Source organism: Tetrao urogallus (genome assembly GCF_951394365.1).
Source record: "Tetrao urogallus genome assembly, chromosome: 25".
NCBI classification, from domain to species: Eukaryota; Metazoa; Chordata; class Aves; order Galliformes; family Phasianidae; genus Tetrao; species Tetrao urogallus.
Window position 1 is genome coordinate 2,150,881 of NC_136838.1, and position 19,111 is coordinate 2,169,991.

Sequence of the window (19,111 nt, forward strand, 5' to 3'; positions counted from 1 at the left end):
TGCCTCTATCAGGCAAACTGACTTGTGGATAAACCTCCACTGCTCCCTTCCAATTACAAATTAATGACATCCTTTCTTTAATCCAGGCTGATTCCCCCCAAGCAGGTGAGAGTGCATCAATAAAAGCAGCAGAAAGGAGATGCAGGTGGGTTGGGCTGTGCCCTGGCTCTGCAATGTTGGGTTTCCATGGGCTCATGTGCACCACAGGGATGAGATGCTGCTCCCTGGTGTTGTGCATAACGTGCTTACAGCAACACAAGTGGTTGCATAGGAGAAGAAGTAGACCCAGGAGGGTAAAACCCATCTCCAAGTGAGCAAAGAAGCAGATCCAGGAGGGTAAATGCCATCTCCTCGCTGAGTCAAGAAGAGGCGAGGGGATGCTGGAGACATGCACAGGAGAAGCAGAAAGGAATAGAAAAGCAGTACTTGCTGCTCATCCCAGCAGTACTTACCTGTGGGAGAGGTGAATTGTCAGGAGAACAACTTGCCCAGCTTCTGGAGCTTCTGTGGTTGCAGGCAGTGAACTGCCTCGCTCCGTCTTTAAGGACAGCTTTGGGATGAGGTGAGAGCCATGAGCACCCTCCAGGCAAAGCTCACTGTCCCCCATAGGAAACATATTGGCTGGAGGGTTTATATCTGTGCTCCCAAATGGGCAGGGGCAGAGAGGGAGGGCAGGGAAGCGTGAGCTGGAAGGGTTGGAAGAGCAGGTAGAAATGCAGCCTGAAATCATCCTCCTGCCCCTAGGCGGGTTACCTGCGCAGGCGCACACACTGTGCTCCCAGCCCTGGTTTTCCTAAGGGAGGAACAGATCTGCACAGCCTCCTTTGGATTGCTGCTTAATAAACAGTATAACTATTTTCACTGCCCCCAAAAAAACCCATGCAGTAAACTGCATTCATTTCCAGAGATTAAATTCAAGCCACTTTTCAACTTTCCCCCAATGGCTGCCACGTATTACCAAAGATAAACCACACTTCTTCTAGCTGTACATTTTGTTATTTAGTGAAAGAATTGGCTGGATGGGACACCTCTGTGTGACTGCTTTGCAAACATTTTCCTCCTCAATCCCATTCAGGGCATCATGAAAACTGGCAGTGTTTGTACCTTTCCCAAAGACCAACACCGTTTTCCTTCATGTAGGGTTGGGAGAAGAAGAACTACATTGCTTTCTTGAGGATAAAAGCTCATTATTTGACCAGCTTGTCTTGATGGACAAGGGGAGGCATCAGGTTCAGCATCACCAGGCAGGGTCTGACCAAGACCTGAGGTGTTCCTGCCTGTGTCTCTGTCTCTGTCCCTTTCCTTTGTCCCTGTCCCCTTCCCTGTCCCCATCCCCATACCTGTTTCAGTCCCTCTCCCTATCTCTGTGCTTGTGCATGCAGTCTCTGAGGCTCAGGCTCACACCCCTGCTTTGCTGTGACATTTCCAGGTTGCCCAGGCTGAATTTACCCTGGAACTCTTTGGTAAGTGTAATTATTTCTTCTCATACTTCTATAAAAAGGGACCTGAGCCACGCAACACTTCCCAGAGATGCCAGGGCTTACAAGAATTCTGCAAATTCACATAGATTTTGAAATGCAATGCTAGTTAATTACTGCAGCATTTATCTGCAGCATGGTTAAGCCACGTTGCATGCCACTAAGACAAAGCTTCTTTCTAGGACAGACACTGCAACTCAAAGCAGGAGCTCAGAGACCAGCAGGCTGCTCCTGTCCCTGGATGTCTTCACTGCTGTGCTGGAGAAACTTGGGGTGAAATTTGTTTCTTATGCACTTACAGCCTCTGAATGGATCATGGCATTTGGTGTGCTGAAGGTACCCAGGGGTTCCATGGGCTCACAGTGAGATGCAGAGAGAGAAGCAGAGAGGAGATTTGAGAATAAGGCATTGCCTGGACACATGATGCCTGCCTCATGCAGCCACCTTCAAAAATAATTTGTTTTCCCACCCCCAAAGCTCTGGCATCCTTTGCACGAGTGAAGTGCTGAGCATCACTGATGTATCCTGTACCACACGATGAATAAGTAATGGCAGGATGTCAGGAATCTGCATCTTCCCTGATTCATCAGTCAGCAGTGTTCAGGTCACAGGGAGAGGGGCTGATTTCCTGCTGAGTCCTCTGTCCCATCTCCTCCTAATGGCTGCATTCTCCTGCCTGGGGGCAGCAGGGATGTGGGGTGGGCTGGAGGTGGAGAGCATGGGGTCAAAGTTTACAAGAGAGCTACATGGAGACAACCCCCATGGGTCCTTACCTTCCACCTAAGAGCTCCTGCCTCCTCTCCCCCTTGCTTCTAACACAGGACATAGCATGCTGGGCTTTGTGGTTTTGCCATCCCCCACAGAGTGGGACAGCCATGAGCTGGCAGTGCAAGCAGGGGGGCTTAAAGCAGGGCAGCTCACATGGAGGCTTCCATCTGCACTGCTGTGGGAGGCTTTAAGCAATTCATCAGGAGAAGCTATGGCTCAGGGGCACGTGCCTCCATGTGCTCATTGCAGGGCTGTGGCTGCTGGTGGACGGTGAGGAGGGTGCACAGGCATCCCACAGACCCACTGCTGTGTGCTCAGCACATATGAATCAGAGCCCTGGGGTGGATGGAGATGAAGGACTCATCCCAGTTCTCACACTGGATGAGCCAAGAGAGGAACTCAGATATTCTGGCTGCCCACTGCCCCATTCCATCTCACTGCCCACATCCAGAAGGATCCGGGGCAGGTGGACATGCTGGATATGGAGCAGCAATTCTTGCTGCCAGGCATAAAGGCACAGGGAAGTGACTTGGGAGCCTTGCTAACATTGAGCAGTTGGATAATTCCTAACATTCACAGCTCCACAGGGCAGGGATTGCAGCCTCCGCTTGGTTTGGAAGCTGTTTAGCAAACCATGGTCTGGAAGATATAAAATCAGCAGCGGGAGACGTGCTAAAGCCGGATGAGCTTTACAGTGCCAAATGAAAGCATCCGTCTCCATTGCTGCTGCGCAGCCTAGCGGGAGCCGTGCACTGCTCCTGTGCACATCTGCAGAGCTGTAAATATCTGTGTTTCTCCACCACGCAGCTCAAGGGCTCCAGGCAACCAAAAAGCAGCAGCGGTGACAGCGAAGACGGATGGCACCCCACGCGAGGTGTGGCTCTCAGGGCTGACCCACCTGCTCTTTACAACATCACTGCCCCAGCCCTTGTGCAAGACAACCCTCAGGAGAGCGGAGCACAAGCCTTGTCAGGCCCCAGAGGGCTGCTCACAGGGTCCAGGAGCAATTCCCCACCAATCCATCATCATTGAGCAACCATCCAGGCACTCCATTATCTCTGCTCCAGACAGGATGCCTTACAATCAACCGAATATCCTTTGCCAAACTGACGCCCCCCCCCCCCCCCCCCCCACCCGCTATGCTTGTTTTGAAATACAGGTTTGTTTTAAAAACCAAATCATTTAATTGCTTATAGGAACAACAATAACAGTGATAATTAAATGAAGTTCTGCCAGTGCTGTCATCTGTCACATGCACTTCTCAGTGTGGTCATGTATACGCGCAGCAGACTCAGGCTTGCACAACCCAACAGGAGCTGCTGCATGTGCAGGGGCTGAACATGGACTTTTCTCTTTCCAAAGCCCAAGCTATCTGCATCTGGAGAGAGAAAATCCCCTCATTCTCAGCAGCACTGGAAGAGCTCCAGCAGAGCTCTCCCCGTTCAGGACACGAACACAGTGAGGGCTGCTCAAGTCCTGGGAAGTATCACACTGAGCAGGGCAGGGCAGAGCCTTGCTAACCAACCATTCTATCCTTTCCTACTTGGAAGATTCCTGACTAAAGAGACTCAAAAATGGAAAGAGATGGGGAGAAGACTCCTTCTGACTTGAGCTGAGTCTGCAGCTTTCCATCCAAGCTGGCAGAAGCCTGGCAGTGCTTTGCACCAGGTTTATCCAGCACTGCAATCCCTTCTGAGAGTGGCGCAAAGCTTTGGCAGGAGGAGATGGTGAAGGTTTGTGCAAGTTTGGTGAGAGACCCAATAGCAGTGTTGGCAGCATCCCTGGGAGCCAGAGGCTGCCAAGTCCTTGAGGGGAGACCCCCCAGTGCCTTTACTCCCCTCCCTGCTGGGCAAGAAAGAAGGAGGTGATGCCTTTGTGTCAGGAAGGGAGAAATCACTACGGTCACCCCCATCCGCTGCCCTTCATTGCGAAAAACAGAGTAAAGCATGGGGAGTTGGTGCCTTCCTTCTAACTCTGTAAGCAGCAAAGAAGGCAGAGCAGGGAAGGAACAGTCTGCCCATGGAAGTGGTGGGTGCACCATCCCTGGAAGAAACGTGGGGATGTGGCTCTTGAGGACATGGTTAGTTGGCATGGTGGGATGGGCTGGGTTGGGCTTGGTGACATTAGAGCTCTTTTCCAACCTCAATGATTCCATGATTCTATGGTCCCATGATCCCATAGTCCTGCCCATGGCAGTATCTGTTCTCTGAAGGACTGTAAAAAGGAAGGAAGCAGGAAACAATCCTGCCCCATCTTCTGGTGGTCGGTGACTTAGCACTTCCTTGGCTGGAGGTCCTGGGCCGTCATATTTCATAGGTCAGATCAGAGCCATGCTATGCACGTGTATCTCAGTTTTTAAAGGCCATTTTTGAGGCCATGCCCTACAGCTCTTAGCTCCAATTTAACTACATGCTGGGTCAAGAAGTACTTCCTTTCACCTGCTTTAAACCTGCTGCCTGCTGGCTGTGTTGATGCCCTCCAGCTTGGTCAGACCTGGAAAACCTCCAGGCCCATTCCTGCAGCTCTCCACCCACTCTGCTCATTCCCACTGCCTCATCTGAGGTCTTCCTGACCAGAGGAAATGGCTTCAAGCTACGGCAGGGGAGATTCAGGCTGGACATGAGGAAGTATTACTTTTCAGAAAGGGTGGTCAGGCACTGGAATGGACTGCCAAGGGAGGTGGTGGAATCACCGAGCCTGGGGGTGTTCAAGGAAAGGCTGGATGTTGTGTTGAGGGACATGGTTTAGTGGGAGCTACTGGGAATAGGTGAACGGTTGGACTGGATGATCTTGAAGGTCTTTTCCAACCTTGGTGATTCTATGATTCTATGATTCTATGATCTGCTTTCCCACCTGTGTGCATAGATGCACCTTTCACCCCATGTGCTTGGATCCCTCTCCACCCACCTGAAACCACCACATGGCACGAGCCATCCTCCTCTTTCCTAAAGCAGACAAAATGCAGAGAGCATCCTTTGTGGTTCCAACTCAGCCTTGCTGGATAACAAGCAATGCTTGTGTCCTTCTGCGAGCCATTGAGCAGCCTGTGCCTGTGCAGCAGTCTGAGCACAGCAGCCACAATAAAACATCCTCACATCACGACTGCACCACTCTCTTGTAGACCTTTGTGGTGACCTTAATGCAGGGCTGGATGCAACCGCGGTGCAGAACATGGCACAAAGGATGGACCACGCTGGTGCCGGTGCACGGCTGCTTCCAAAGCTCAGCTGCACCCCGAGCTGCATCCGCGTGAGAGGGTTCCTGCCCACACCCTCTGTAAGGAGGGAAGGGTTGCACAACACCAGTGACAGCGGAGGAGGCAGCCCTGGGAACCCAGCCTCCAGGCCATGTCCTTGCCTATCTCCTGGCACTGCGATGGGAACAAGGAGATGGAGCTGTCCCATCTGCAGCCCAACCCACCTCTCCCTGTGGCACCCATGGGACTATTTCCCAATGAGCAGTTTCCCAAATCCTCTTTTTTTGCACAGAGCACAGCGGTCCCAGCACGCTCATGGCTCTGCGGAGGTGACGAGGACAAGCTCCAGCTCATCCAGGGATGCTCTTGTTGTGATGCTGCTCCTGCAAGAACAATATTTGCACAAACGCAGCAGCAAGAGCAACTTTGGCTGAGCTGTGGTGTGATAAAAGAGATTTTAAGAGATAAAATTGGGATAAAAATCCCAATTTTTCTAAGTGTCTATGGAGAGATCTGTGCCAGTTCAGCAGTGCTTCATCCCAGCAGCTGTGGTGCATCTCAGGGCCTGAGGCACCCGAAGTTTATTTCTCGCTGGAGCTGCGTGCTTCCTGCCAGCTCCCAGGACAGGTTTTCTCTGTGGTCTCCCTCAGTGCTGACTCCTCACAGAGGATCTGAAATCCTGCGGTAGCACAACGCAGTAATAGCCATAATGACAGTTCCTGGCATTGTTTTGTTTGGTCCAGCTGAGCTGGAAGACATTACAGAGCCGGCAAAAACAGTAATTATCCACCACCTTCCTTTGTTGTTTTTTTCTCTCCACATATTGCAAACAGTCAGAGGCAGCTCAGAGGTGACAACTGTGCTGGGGTGAGGCTGAAGGCACCCCATCCTTCACTAGGGCTGGACACATCCCCACTGCCCTGAGGCTGCATGGTCGCACTCCACGTTTCCAAGCATGGATGAGGTGGAAATGATGCTGGGGGTATTTGCTGGGAGAAAGTGGCCCAGAAGGCACTGGCATAATCTCTGGAGAGTGATGGGATACAGCTTCCCTGCTCTATTCCCTCTTGGACAGTTCAGATGGGCAAGGTGCCTCCAGATCTGCTTTGAGATAGGAGCTGTGTGTTGTATGGTTACACAGGTATAAGGCAAAGCTAATTCCTGCAGAGCACAGAGAATAAATCATCTTGGACTGAGGAACCCCCGGGCTGGGATTGAAATATCTATCTGTAAAGAGTCCAAAGGAACCAACGGGTGTCTGTCTGCCACCTGCATGTTTCAAACCTGATACAGCCTCTGTTGTGAGTCACACAGCAGGACGAATAATTTCCACTGAGAGTGGTTGGATTTTCCTTTCCAGCCAGGGACTAGCAGATAAAATATTAAAGCACAAACTGCAAAGCTTGTAGGGCCCTCGCTGTGCAAAAAGCTCAGGGTAGACAGACTGATGTCCCAGGTGCACCGTTAGGAGAATCACCAATAAAAGAGCAACACTGCAAATAGGAGAGAATCGTGACTTTATCCCACACTGGGGAAATACTGCACATGAAACTGCAGTGCCTCTGCTTTTTGGGGATCAATCCTGCCTGCTCTTGGAGGCACAGCGTTCAAGTCAGAGGCAAAATCAGGCTGAGCCTCCTTCTGGATGTGCCTCCTTCCTCCTGCTACCTTTTGGGAGCCCTCAGACAACAGCTCCTGTTCCAGGCACTGAGCAGAAGTGCCTGGAGGCATCCAAACCCTTCGGGCATCTCTGCGTTGCCCTCTTGGAAGAGCTGCCTGGTGGCCATAGAATCATCCATCACAGAACGGTTTGGGTTGGAAGGGACCTTAACGGCCATCCAATCCCAACCCAATGGGCAGTGACACCTTCCATTGGATTAGGATGCTCGAAGCCCCATCCAACCTTGAGCATTTTCATGGATGGGGCATCCAAAGCTTCTCTGGGCAGCCTGTTCACCTCCACGGCAAGGATATTTATCCTAACATCCAATCTAAATCTCCTCTCTTTTAACTGAATGCCTCTGCCCCTTATTCCTATCACTACATTCCCGTATAAACAGTCCTTCATCTTTCCTGTGGACTCCTGTAGGCACTGAAGGCCGATATAAGGTCTATCCGGAGCCGGGGGGATGCTTCCCTCTGCTGGCACCGAGCAGTCTTGCAAGCTTCACAGCCCCACTTCCCAGCAGAAAGAATCACGGAATTCCTTCTTCACGGCTTCGGAGAACTGTTATCTTTATCCACCTTCTTCTTGCTGGGCTGTTGGATGCAACACCGTTTTTCTCATCTCGCAGTCGATGCTTTATTTGTCTGTAAATCCGTAACAGAATCTTTGGGTTACTTCCTTCAGCTAAGGGAGAAGATCATTGCACCTTCCCACACATCCCATCTTAGGAGTGAGATGCCCCTGTGAAACGCTCCTCCATCTCCACACGGGCACCAAGGTGCTGCTGGAGGAGCTGCTCTGGTCTCCTGTGGTTGGATCCCAGTATATCCCCGCAGGACTGGATGGTTGGGATTCACAACAGCCAGGAGGCCTGGGGAATCTCATCTCTGTGCTGGGATACGAGTACGGCGTGGTGTGAAAGTCACTGTGGTGCAGGCAGCAGCGATGCCCTATTTGTGCAGGATCCACTCAGCGAGGCACTGTGCCAAGAACAAAGCAGTTCAAGCAGTGCAAAGCACAGCCATGACATCGTGTTGTATAATAGGTCACGCGTTATTCTGAGCATCTCCACTGCAGCTTACACAGAGCCTCAGACCTGAATTTTGCCCCAAGTCAGCACTCAGATCTCAGCCTTCCCATCCCTGTCCCTTGCACAGTGAATTACCAGCTTCGTGCTGATCTGCCCAATGCAGAAAGTTGAGATCCGTTTAAATGCATCTAGCAGACATCAAATACCAGACACAGCTTTAAAATCAATTGGGTTCAATCAGAGCGGGGTTTCGTGTTTTAAGGCGAACTTAAAACGAGGGAACCCAGCGCAGTGAATCCCGAGGGAGGGGACATAAAGCCGCCCTGGGATGGGCCAGGGGGGGCTGGGGAGGGAAGCATTGTTTTCTACAAAGAACAGGAAACGAGCCTCAAAGAGTACATGAAAGAGACCTTAAAACAAATGCAGATCAGCAAGGGGGGGGAAGGGGGTTGGGGGGGGAAGGGAGGGGGTTTCTCGGCTCATCTCCCAGCTGCTCTGCCCAGGGGCAGCCTGCAGAAGCTTGGAGCAAATGGGATTCTTGGTGGGGAGGGATGAGGTTTTGGGACCTGCTGTCCTCAGTCCAAAGGGCAGGGCCTCGGGAAGGCCCAGAGGGACCAGAGGAGCCTGGATTCACCCAGTGAAGGAGGGAATGCAATTAATGGGGCCTGGGCAGTGCAGCATTTGGGACAGGACAGGGAGATTACACTATGGGCTTTGCTGCAAGGCTTTGGGCTTTATTCCAGTCTTGGGCTGCTCTCCATGCTTGTCCGGTGTCCCCAGTGGGATCCAGCATGCAGGACACTTAATGGACATTAGGAACAATTTATTATCAGAAACAGTAGTAATGCATTGGCACAGGCTGCTCAGGGAGGTGGTGGGATCACCGTCCCTGAAGACGTGCAAGGAATGTGGAGATGTGGCACTGAGGGACGTGGTCAGTGGGCATGGTGTGATGGGTTGGGGTTGGACTGGGTGATCTTAGGGGTCTGTTCCAGACTTAATCATAGCATCATAGAATGGCTTAGGTTGGAATAGACCTTAAAGATCACTGAGCTCCAATCCTTTTGCTCTGGGCTAGGTGACATCCCTCTCCCTCAGCTCAGGCTGCTCAGTGCCCATCCATGGCACTGGGGACCTTCAGGGATGGGGCACTCACAGCTCTGGGCAGCAGTGTGGGGGCCTCACCACCCTCTGGCTAAAAAGTATTCTTCCTAACATCTGGCCTAAATTGCCCCTCTTTTAATGATTTTATGATTCTATCATTCTTTAGCCCTTGCACACCTCCATGCAGCCTCAGCCCTGAAGCTCCTCACAGGACATCAGGGAGAGGGGACAGCACTGTGATGCCCTGTGGCAGAGAGCCTGGAGCTCCTGGCATGCAGTGGGCCTGGAGAAACCACGGCACGAGCAAAGCAGATCACATCGATGCCAGAACACACCATTTCCACACACAGCTTTTCTTCGTGACGATGCTTCTCCCACAAAGCACTCATTCAGACCCCTTTGAAGGTCCAAGCCCTCTGTGGAACATGGCCGCTTCCTTCTGCTGCTCCTCGTAAAACACAGTTCGTGTTGGAGCCAACTGGCAGAGCTGGACGGTAACACAGCTAAGCCACTTCCTCAGAGGAGGACAGCTGATGGCCCACTGCCAAAGGGGACAATGTGGGACTGCAGCACTGCTCTGCCTGCACTCCTGTTCCTGTTTACATGGAGTGATGGGAGAGGCTTCCCAGCATGTTTTTAAGCCAAGGTTTAAAAAAGTGCCACATCCCCGAGGAATCTTGGAGTGGAGGCTGAGCACAGAGGGCGGTGCCACATCCCAGCTTGCAGCTGTGATGGGAGCTGTGGCAATGGGGAGATCACACAGTCACCTCATTCCAATCATATACTGGGATGTGGACACGTCCCCAGTGCCCCACGGCCATGATGGGAGCTGTGATAATGGGGAGATCACGCAGTGACCCTATCTTGTCCAAGCAATGGGGCCTGGATGTGTCCCCCTGAGGCCCCACAGCCACGAGGGGAGCTGTGAGGGGATGTAACGTGGTGACCTGCTGGTAATGGGGAGATCATACAGCAACCTTGTCCCGGCCAGGGTCTGGGACATGGAGGAGATCCCAAAGCCCTGCAGCCACGGGGGGAGCTGTGAGATATGATGACCTCCTCATAACATGCAAGTCACACAGTGACCTCACCCTGGCCATGCCCTGGGGACCTGGACGTGACTCTGAGGCTCCGCAGCCGTGATGAGAGCTGTGATAATGGGGAAACCACACAGTGACCCTATCATGTCCAAGCAATGGCACCTGGATGTGTCCCCCTGAAGCTCCACAGCCATGAGGGAAGCAGTGAGGGGATGTAACGTGGTGACCTGCTGGTAATGGGGAGATCATACAGCAACCTTGTCCCAACCAGGGACTGGGACATGGAGGAGATCCCAAAGCCCCGCAGCCATGAGGGGACGTCATGTGGTGATTTCCCCTGCACTGGGTTAACCTTGTCCTGGCTCCCATCCGCAAGGACTGAAGGCATCGGGGCCACCATTTCAGACCGGGACAGCGTTTTTTGAGTCCAAACGTCACCACGATGAGCACAGGGCGAGCCTGCAGAACTGCACCGTCACTCCACGCCGCCACGCCGGACATGGCTGTGCCACCACACACTGCGGCTGCGCGACGGGCCCGGCCGCCCGCCAGCACTCTCCCCGAGGAGACGGAGCCCTGAAGCAGGGCGCAGAGCCGCACGGCCCCGCGCACCCCCACCCGCGCCCCGGGGTGCCATTTTGTCGAGGGCCGCCCCTCGCCCGCCACGCGCGGCGGAACCCGCCAGGGGGCGCTGTGGCGCGGCGGGGTCCGGGGCGGCGCGGCGCGGAGGGGCGCGGAGCCGCCAGGGGGCGCTTGGCGCGCCGCCTTTGTTGCCGTTGGCGCCTTCCTCTATATAAGCGGCGGCGGCGGCGGCGCGCGGGCTCCGGCGGGCTCGGCTCGGCTCGGCTTCGGCGAGCTCGGTTCTAGCTCTGCTCGGTTCGGCTCGGCTCAGCCCGGCACGGCGGCGGCGGGAGAATGGAGATGAAAAAGCGGCTCACGCTGGAGCTGCGCAACAAGAAGCCTGGAGAGGTAGCGCTGCCGCCGAGCACATGGCGGGGCCGGGAGGGCGGGGAGGAACGCGAAGCGAGCGGCGGGGCCCGGCCCGGCCCGTGGGCGCCACGGCGGAGCGTGCGCACGTGTCGGAACGGGGCCGGGCGGCGCTGCCGCCGTTCCCGTGCCCGGAGCTCGCCCAAAATGGTGCTGAGATGGCTCCCGCCGCGCCGGGCCGTCTAACATGGCCGGAGCGGCCCCGCGCACGCGGCTCGGCCATGTTAGGGGCGGCCCCGGGCGCCATGGAGGCACTGCGCCGAGGGCCGGAGCTGAGGGGAGGTGAGGTCCGGAGGTGCCTCGTGTTGGGGCTGCGGCCTCGAGCCTTCCTTAAAGCCTGCTGTGCCCCCAGGAGCCCGGCACGGCCGCGCCCCGCTGCCAGCCCGCCCGCCCCGCTGCTGCGTGGGGAACGTGGGAAGGCGCCGTGCCGCCCCCGGGGCTGCGGGCTGCCCGGTGTGCGGGGCTCTGATCGCCCTGCAGGCTCCCGGTGAGCCGAGCTCGCAGCGTAGCCGGCGATGGCAGCAGCACGGGTTGTACTTTCCCCGCTGCTGGTGGTGATTCACAGCCCGGCCTCTCCTTCGCGCAGGCAGGCAGGGCTGCGTGGGCTCGCTGTGAAAGGAGAAAGTGGGGAAAGAAAGGTGGAAATTCCCATGCTTGGGCCTATGCCTTGGAGTGGGGTTGCTCCCTTCTTGGAGGAGGGGAAGCTCAGTGCTGAAGCACGGACATGAAGAGCCCACGTTGGCAGGAGGAGGGTGCTGTGATAGACCTACCCAGCCTAAAAAAAGGAGCGAGGCGATAGCTGAGCTGTCCTAAATCACTTTGCTGCTCAGTTTCCTTCTCCACTGCCGCTTTGGCTGAACTTTCTCCTTCCCAGTGCCTGCCTGTGGCTTGTATGTCCTTTGCTGTGCTGAGGAATGCTGTCTGCTCAGCTGGTGGGGCCAGTTAAACTGCCTTGCTGCTATGGTGTTTAGATCACACTGCACACAGCGGTCAGCCAGAGCTTGAGGCTGGGACTTCTGCACCCTTCCAAGCTATTTGTGTTGTCCTTTAAGCCTCAGCTTCTGGAGCAGCTCATCACTGCTGTGTGCAGTGCTTCAGCAAAGAGGCCTGTCCTTATCTGAGGCCGGCTGTGCCATCCTGCTGGCTTCCTCATGGCAAGATAGCTGTGACTGTCATCCAGCTCCTGGGACAGATCGCTGCGTCTCTGCAGCACGTTGCCCTGGGTTGCTTAAAATCGAGCTGGGATCACAAGGAAAACGCTCCATAAATGGAGCTTGTGGTTGAAGCTGGAGCCTTTCTGGATGGTGAAGGAACTTGCAGAACGAGAACAGTGTGAGGAACAGAAGTGTCCCTTCGAGGCTGCAAGCTGCAGGTTTCCTCTTGTTTGACACCAGGAATTTGAGTGTGTGGCATGCTGGGGAAAAGAGCAGGCTCAGAGCGTGTGTGCCCTGCAGCCGAGGCTGGTACGAGCCAGTACTGCTGCTGGAAGGAGCAGTCCTGGCTGCTCAGTCCTGTTCTGCTTTTGCACTGCCAGCTGCAGCGTTTGTTCTGCTGGCCAGGGCAAGGCTCTGCTCCAAGTTAAGCAGGTCTCTCCTCAGCTAGGTTGGTTCTTAACCCAGTAATGTTCACTCACACTTCTGTGGTGAGAGTGAACCAAGCGACAGCCAGACAGAAAAGTACTCTGTGCTTGGACACTGAGTCTCAGTTTAATCAGAGTTTTGTTTGAGGAGCAAAATGAGTTCAGCTGCAGAACTCTTGGTTGAGCTTTTTTGCTCAGAGCCCTGACCAGTACAGCCACCTCAGGAGTTTGTGTTAACTCGTTTTGACCTGGGGTGCTGCTGTGAAGTTGGCAGGGCAACCCTGGAAGAAAGCTCCGCTTATAACAGGACCAAGTGAAGTTCGTATGACTTCCTGAGAGTTGGCTGATCTGAGCAGGAGGTAAAATTAGAGATCTGCAAGGGAGGGATTTGGAGAGCAGCAAGAGCTTTCTGGCCAAGACTCATTTTTGCATCTTTGTGAGGAAGAATGTATGGGGTAAAGCACATTTTGGGAATGGCCCACAACAACTGGAGCTGTGCTTCGGGGGGGGGGGCAGCTGCAGGTATGTGTGTCTGCTTTTTGAGTGCTTCCAGGGTGCAGATCTGTGGTCTTATTGTTGTGGGGGGGGGTTTATACTGAAAGAACAGGTAAAGATGACTGCTGTGCATGTAGTCTGTGCTTGGCAAGATATTGGATGCCATCAGTGTATGAAGAGTTTGGAGGCTACGGGGTGTGAGGGGTTTGCTCCATAAAATATCCTGATTTGGAAAGGATCATTAAGTCATGTGGAGACTCTTAGTGGGGAATGTGCCTTCAGTGGTTGTTTGGGGCAGGCTTTCCAGTGCCCAAGGCAGGCCTAGTGTTGTGGGGAGGACCAAAGGGGACAGAACCAGGTGACTTAGTTTGGTATTTTGTTAGCTCAACCTGGGTTGTGGCTCTCGAAGCTTTTTGAAGCTTTGTGTGAAATGCTTTGATGCAACCTCATGGTTCAACCTCTGGAGGTTTCCTAGTGAAGAAAGGCTTCTGGCAGGCCTTGGCTGGAGTCAGATGTATGGTGGTGCAAAGTTGTACAGCTTATATTTAAAGGTTGAAATCCTCACTGCAGTAACTTGCGCTCTCTCAGAAGTGGTTCGGCTTTAAGATCTTGCATGTCCCCTAGGGTGAGCGCAGGGAGACCTCTAGATAGGCCTGCTGCTGTGAAACTTCACTGAGCCTACAGTCAGCTTGGTGGATTTGAGGTGAGGCTCAGCTGGATGTGCAATGACAGCTCCTGGGTGTCTCTGTTGGCAGGTGAAAGAGCTGGTTCTTGATAACTGCCGTTCGGATGATGGGAAGATCGTCGGGCTCTCTTCAGATTTTGAGAACCTGGAGTTCCTCAGCATGATCAACGTCAACCTGCTGTCCATCTCCAATCTCCCCAAACTTAACAAGCTCCGAAAGGTGAGTTCCCATCTCCAGCAGTCCTTGCTCTGAGACAGGCAGGCTGATCTGTATCTGGTCAGAGCTTGTTCCTGCATTAGCTGGAGATAAGACACTTGGATTCTCAGTCTGTAAGCTGAGCAATTAAGAGGTTATTAGTGTGAGAAGATATTTTTAAGCTTGCATTTTAAGCATCCTTTTGTGTTTTTACTGTTGTAAATTTTAGTCTTGTATTTTAGGTTTCAGTGTTTGTAGTTAGGTGGCTGGATAACTACTCCCTCAAACCTGCAGTACGAAGTGGCTGGGAGTGGTGCTATATTTAACTTGGAAATGGGATCTCAGTGAAAACTGGAGCTGCTTCTCTAATGAACAGGGTTCTGCTACGGTCTAGTTGTCAGGGAACTGTATTCCCTTTGTGAAAAGCTGAAACGCTTTGTGACCATATGATGTTTCCTTCTGGCAGCTGGAGCTGAGTGATAACCGGATTTCTGGTGGCCTTGAAGTTCTAGCAGAGAGAACTCCTAACCTGACACACTTGAATCTAAGTGGCAACAAGATCAAAGACATCAATACCCTGGAACCCTTGGTGAGTGAAAGGCAGTGCTGGGATCTGAGGGATGATATTTCCTTTGGGGAGCATGTCTGTGCAGCAGAAGTCCAACATCTTGGTAACTGTTCCAACAGCACTTCGTGGTTCTGATGGGCACAGATGAGTGGGTCCAATTTGAGGCTGGGCTAATAGTTAATGGCTCCACTGTCTGGAAAACCAGCAGCCAGTTGCTAAAAAGAAGCATGAAATTTGGGCTGGATGAGTAAAACTGTGGATGCAGTGCTCAGTGTCCATCTGAGAAAGGACCGTTAATGGGTCGGATGCAGTTTGAGGTAGGTGGCACCTGGGGTGTCATGGAGATGAGTTGCTTGGACACCAGTGAGGGCTTCCATTGCATCAATCCAAAGACAATGATGCTGCACTGTGACCATGGGTGCTGTCACAACTTACATTGCAGGAGGTTCCTTTTATGAATGCAGGAGCACCATTGCTGGTGCAGCTAAACTGCCCTAAGGAAGGCTTTTGCCTTGTCATCTAGACTTAGTAGCTGTGAAAGGCCTGATCTAGGGAGTTGGCCTCAGTAGCTGTTATCTTTGGTCCCTCCATCCGCTCCAGAAAGAGCTGGAAACTGTTCTCCTTTGCTTAGCTGGGTGCACAGTGTGATAGCCTGACTGGAGGAGCTGCGGTGGCTGTGCTGAAAAGCACATCAGGTACAGTTTGCAAGCACTGAGCTGCCTGTGTTGTGCTCTTGGGCATTTTGCCTGATGTTTCTGGGCACTGTGAGCCTGATTTTGTAATTCCTCCTGCTGTGTGGGAGCTGGGCACTGTGTTTGTTACCCACTCCATCATCTAAGAAGGCGTAAGATTCCCATATGGGTCCAAGGAGAGGAAGCTGTAGGACAGGGAAGCTGAAAAGGAGTCATCTTTCAGCATAAGTGTTGTCCTGCACTTAGGAAAACCAGCAACGTATCTCCACATGAGGAGCATATGGTGAAAATAATGCATGCAAATATCCTTCTTGGTATTAGATATGGGTAGTAAGCAAGCCATCTGTATTCCAACGGCTGCTTGATCTTCTATTAAAGTGTTGACTTGTGAATGATCTGCTGACTTAATCTTTGCAGAAAAAGTTGCCAAACCTGCATAGTCTGGACCTCTTCAACTGCGAGGTTACAATGCTCATCAACTACAGGGAGAGTGTGTTCACCCTTCTGCCCCAGCTCACGTACCTAGATGGATTTGATGCTGATGAGCAGGAAGCTCCTGACTCAGACCCTGAGGCAGATGGGGATGGCCTGGAAGATGAATATGAGAATGGGGAAGGTAAGAAATTAAATCCTTTTTCTTGGGGAACAGCCCATTTTCCCATTCTCTATGGTTGTGTTGCTATATAAATGATTATAACTTGCCACTGAAGTAGGGGCTGTTTGGACAGCCCTGCTCATTCCTTTCTTTGGTGGGCTGCAGAGAAGTGAGGCTTGCTGCAAGCTGGCAGGGCTTGCTGCTGGTACTCCCTGTGTGTGCTTGTTTGGTGTGAGGTCCTTCCTATTACTTCTGCTCTGGGAGTTGTGGGCATTCTGTCTGGGATTAGCAAGTATTTGGAAACCATAATATCTTTGCCTTTGGTAGAAGGTGAGGAAGAGGAGGATGATGATGAGGAAGATGACTTGGATGAAGAAGTCATCGATGAAGAAGATGATGAAGATGATGATCTGGAAGGTGAAGAGGAGGAGGATGGAGTAGATGATGAGGTGAGGCTTTCTGTCATTACTGCATGTCTTCAGCAGCATTTTGGCTTGCTTTATAGTGTGTTTGTATGTTAATCTTGTGACCCATCAGACCAGGTGTCACAGGTGCCTGTTTGTGGGCAGATTCAAGGGGTCCTACCCTGGGCTTTGGCTTTTCCCATCCAGAAAATTCTTACTCCATCAGAGTTTTCTGGTTCAGTGATTTTCTATTTGGACTGATGTTTCTGTATCAATTGTCAAGCCATAAAACCATACATGTAAACTCTTAACAAGTGCTGTTAAAGAAAGAGGAGCTTCTCCATGCTCAGCTTGTACCTGGCACCCTAAGTAAGGCAGGAGCAGAGTTGAAGGAAAAGCATTGTGGTTTGTGTAACATGGTGTCTTGTTTTGATTCTAGGAGGAAGATGAGGAGGAAGATGGTGAGGATGAAGAAGATGATGAAGCTGATGATGGTAAGTTGAATTCTAATAACTTATGTGCCTTGCAAAGCTGTCTTGACAGTCTTGGCATGTTCGCTCTATTCTTAGAGCTTCCCAAGCTTCTGTGCCTTGTTGCCTTCAGCTTTCCCATGACAGTGCAGCGTTCCTCCTTGGAGGCACTGCTAAGCTGTTGCTTGTGTCTCAGCTAACTATAAAATAGTGGCTAAAACCTGAGAGTTAGGTAGTAGTGATGGGGAAATAAGTTTCAGTGCCTGTTAATGCCTATCAAGCTGGGTAGACCGGCTAAATATTAGGGGTAAATTGCCTAGTGAACCTGTCTAAGTAGCTTGAACTGATGGTTCTTGCCAGACTGGGGCTTCTGTCATAGACTCTCTTGTTAGCAGGCTCTGTGAGAGGAGCTCCTCTCTCCTGTCAGCTGTAGAGAGGGGTATAGAGCTGAGCTTGACTTGAGCCCAGTCTCCTCTGCTTGTAAGCACCCAAACACACTGACAGAATGTGGTGGCTGGCATGACTTTAAATGTTCTTTCTTGAGTTCGGTCAGAAATGACTGAATTGTGTAGTCGAGCTTTTGGGACTGCTCAACAAAAAGCCTGCTTTGGAGCACTTGATGAAATGTAGGATGCTTGGAGGCCATAAAAATTGTCACTGCTGCTTCTTAGTCCATGCTTTTTGGGTAGCATGAGAAACTGAGCTGGGTGGATCTCATACGTCATGGTGAGAGTCTAGTCTGTGCTTGCTCACTGGCAAGCTGTGGCTGCTGAGGCTTGTAGCTGCAATTCAAGTGCTGTTCCTCAAGACTGAACAGAACTTCATGCTTCACCTCTGTTTGCAGACCTTCCACGGGGGGAGAAGAGAAAACGAAATCTAGAGGATGAAGGAGAGGAAGACCCAGAAGACGAAGAGGATGATGAGGATGACTGATCCCAGCGAGCCAATCAGTTTTACAGACTATGACTGTGCTTGTCTTAACCTCCCCGTTGTGTCTATGTGAGACTGTAAATCCCCATCTCCCACTCCTCCTCCCCTTTGTATGGCTGCAGCGTCCACAATATATTTTTTTAAGATGTAGAATACTGTAGGCATTCAGGGGAATCTTCCATACAAGGCTCTCTTTCTCACAAGTATCTCATGACCAAAGGCTTTCTCCGTTCTGTGGTTTGTGCAGCAGTTTGCAAAAAAAAAAAAAAAAAGAAAAAAAAAAAAAGAAAAAAAAAAAGAAAAAAAGAAAAAAAAAAAAAGAAAAAAAAAAAGAAAAAAAGAAAAAAAAAAAAAAAAAAAAAAAGAAAAAAATTTCCTCCTAGGGTATCTTTGGTGTCTGAAATCAGCCTTGCCACACTGGACCCAGAGCTCCAGCCTGCCACCCTGCCTGACAACCAAGAAGGTGTTTGCTATCTGCATGCCCTCAGACCTGCTTTCTGAAGACACTCGAGCCATCTTGAGCAGTGGGTGCAAATCTGGTTCATCTGAATGGACTCCTAAGCAACTGATCACTGAGGTCTCTCTGATCAGAAATAATGGTGATGTGATCTCTGGATATGCTTGAAGATACTTTAGTGCTGGGATTGTGGGGTGCCTGGGGTCTTGGGCGGGGGGTTGACTGCTTGCAAGACCTGGTACCTCTGGTGAAGCACCTTGCAGTAGCCCTGTACTTGCTTTCCTACTTTTTATAAACTGGAATATTTTTTTTTTCCTGATTGCCACCTAATAACTTTGACTTGGATGCCCAAGTAGTGCTGGTTTATGGTCCCGAACATCTGCTGTGCTGAGGCATGTCATCGTTCTAGCAGCCTGTGCTTTGGGAAGAGATAGGAAATAGCAGGTTTAGGGATACTGCACTTCTGTCAAACTCCATTTCGCACTGTACAGAACACGTTCAACCAGTATCACTGTGATGCACCTAACTCGGCGTTCCCCAGGAGACCGTGTTAGCCTGTATATTCTCAGGGTCCTTCTGCTAGCCAGTAACAGCTCTGGACAGTTGCCTGGTGTGCGTCCTCCTCCTTTTTCCTTTTCAACATGAAGAGAAGTCCATTGATCAGAAATCCAGCTTGCTCCCATTCGTGCTATTTACGTGCTGCAGGAGCAGCCATGGGGCATGTCTCCCTCTGACCTGGAGTGGCTGGAGCAGGGAAGGGGGGAATTGGAC

At 51.9% G+C, this 19,111-nt stretch overlaps 1 protein-coding gene across 1 annotated transcript; it reads left to right on the plus strand.

Moving 5' to 3' along the window:
• Positions 1 to 11,197: 11,197 nt before the first annotated feature.
• Positions 11,198 to 18,183, plus strand: LOC306955536 (acidic leucine-rich nuclear phosphoprotein 32 family member B-like; the record flags this gene model as incomplete). Its single annotated transcript, XM_079546842.1, has 7 exons — positions 11,198 to 11,251; positions 14,099 to 14,248; positions 14,691 to 14,813; positions 15,902 to 16,100; positions 16,407 to 16,528; positions 16,923 to 16,977; positions 17,798 to 18,183. 7 exons carry the CDS (start codon positions 11,198 to 11,200, stop codon positions 17,884 to 17,886), a joined length of 792 nt encoding a protein of 263 aa, XP_079402968.1. The 3' UTR covers positions 17,887 to 18,183.
• Positions 18,184 to 19,111: the final 928 nt, after the last annotated feature.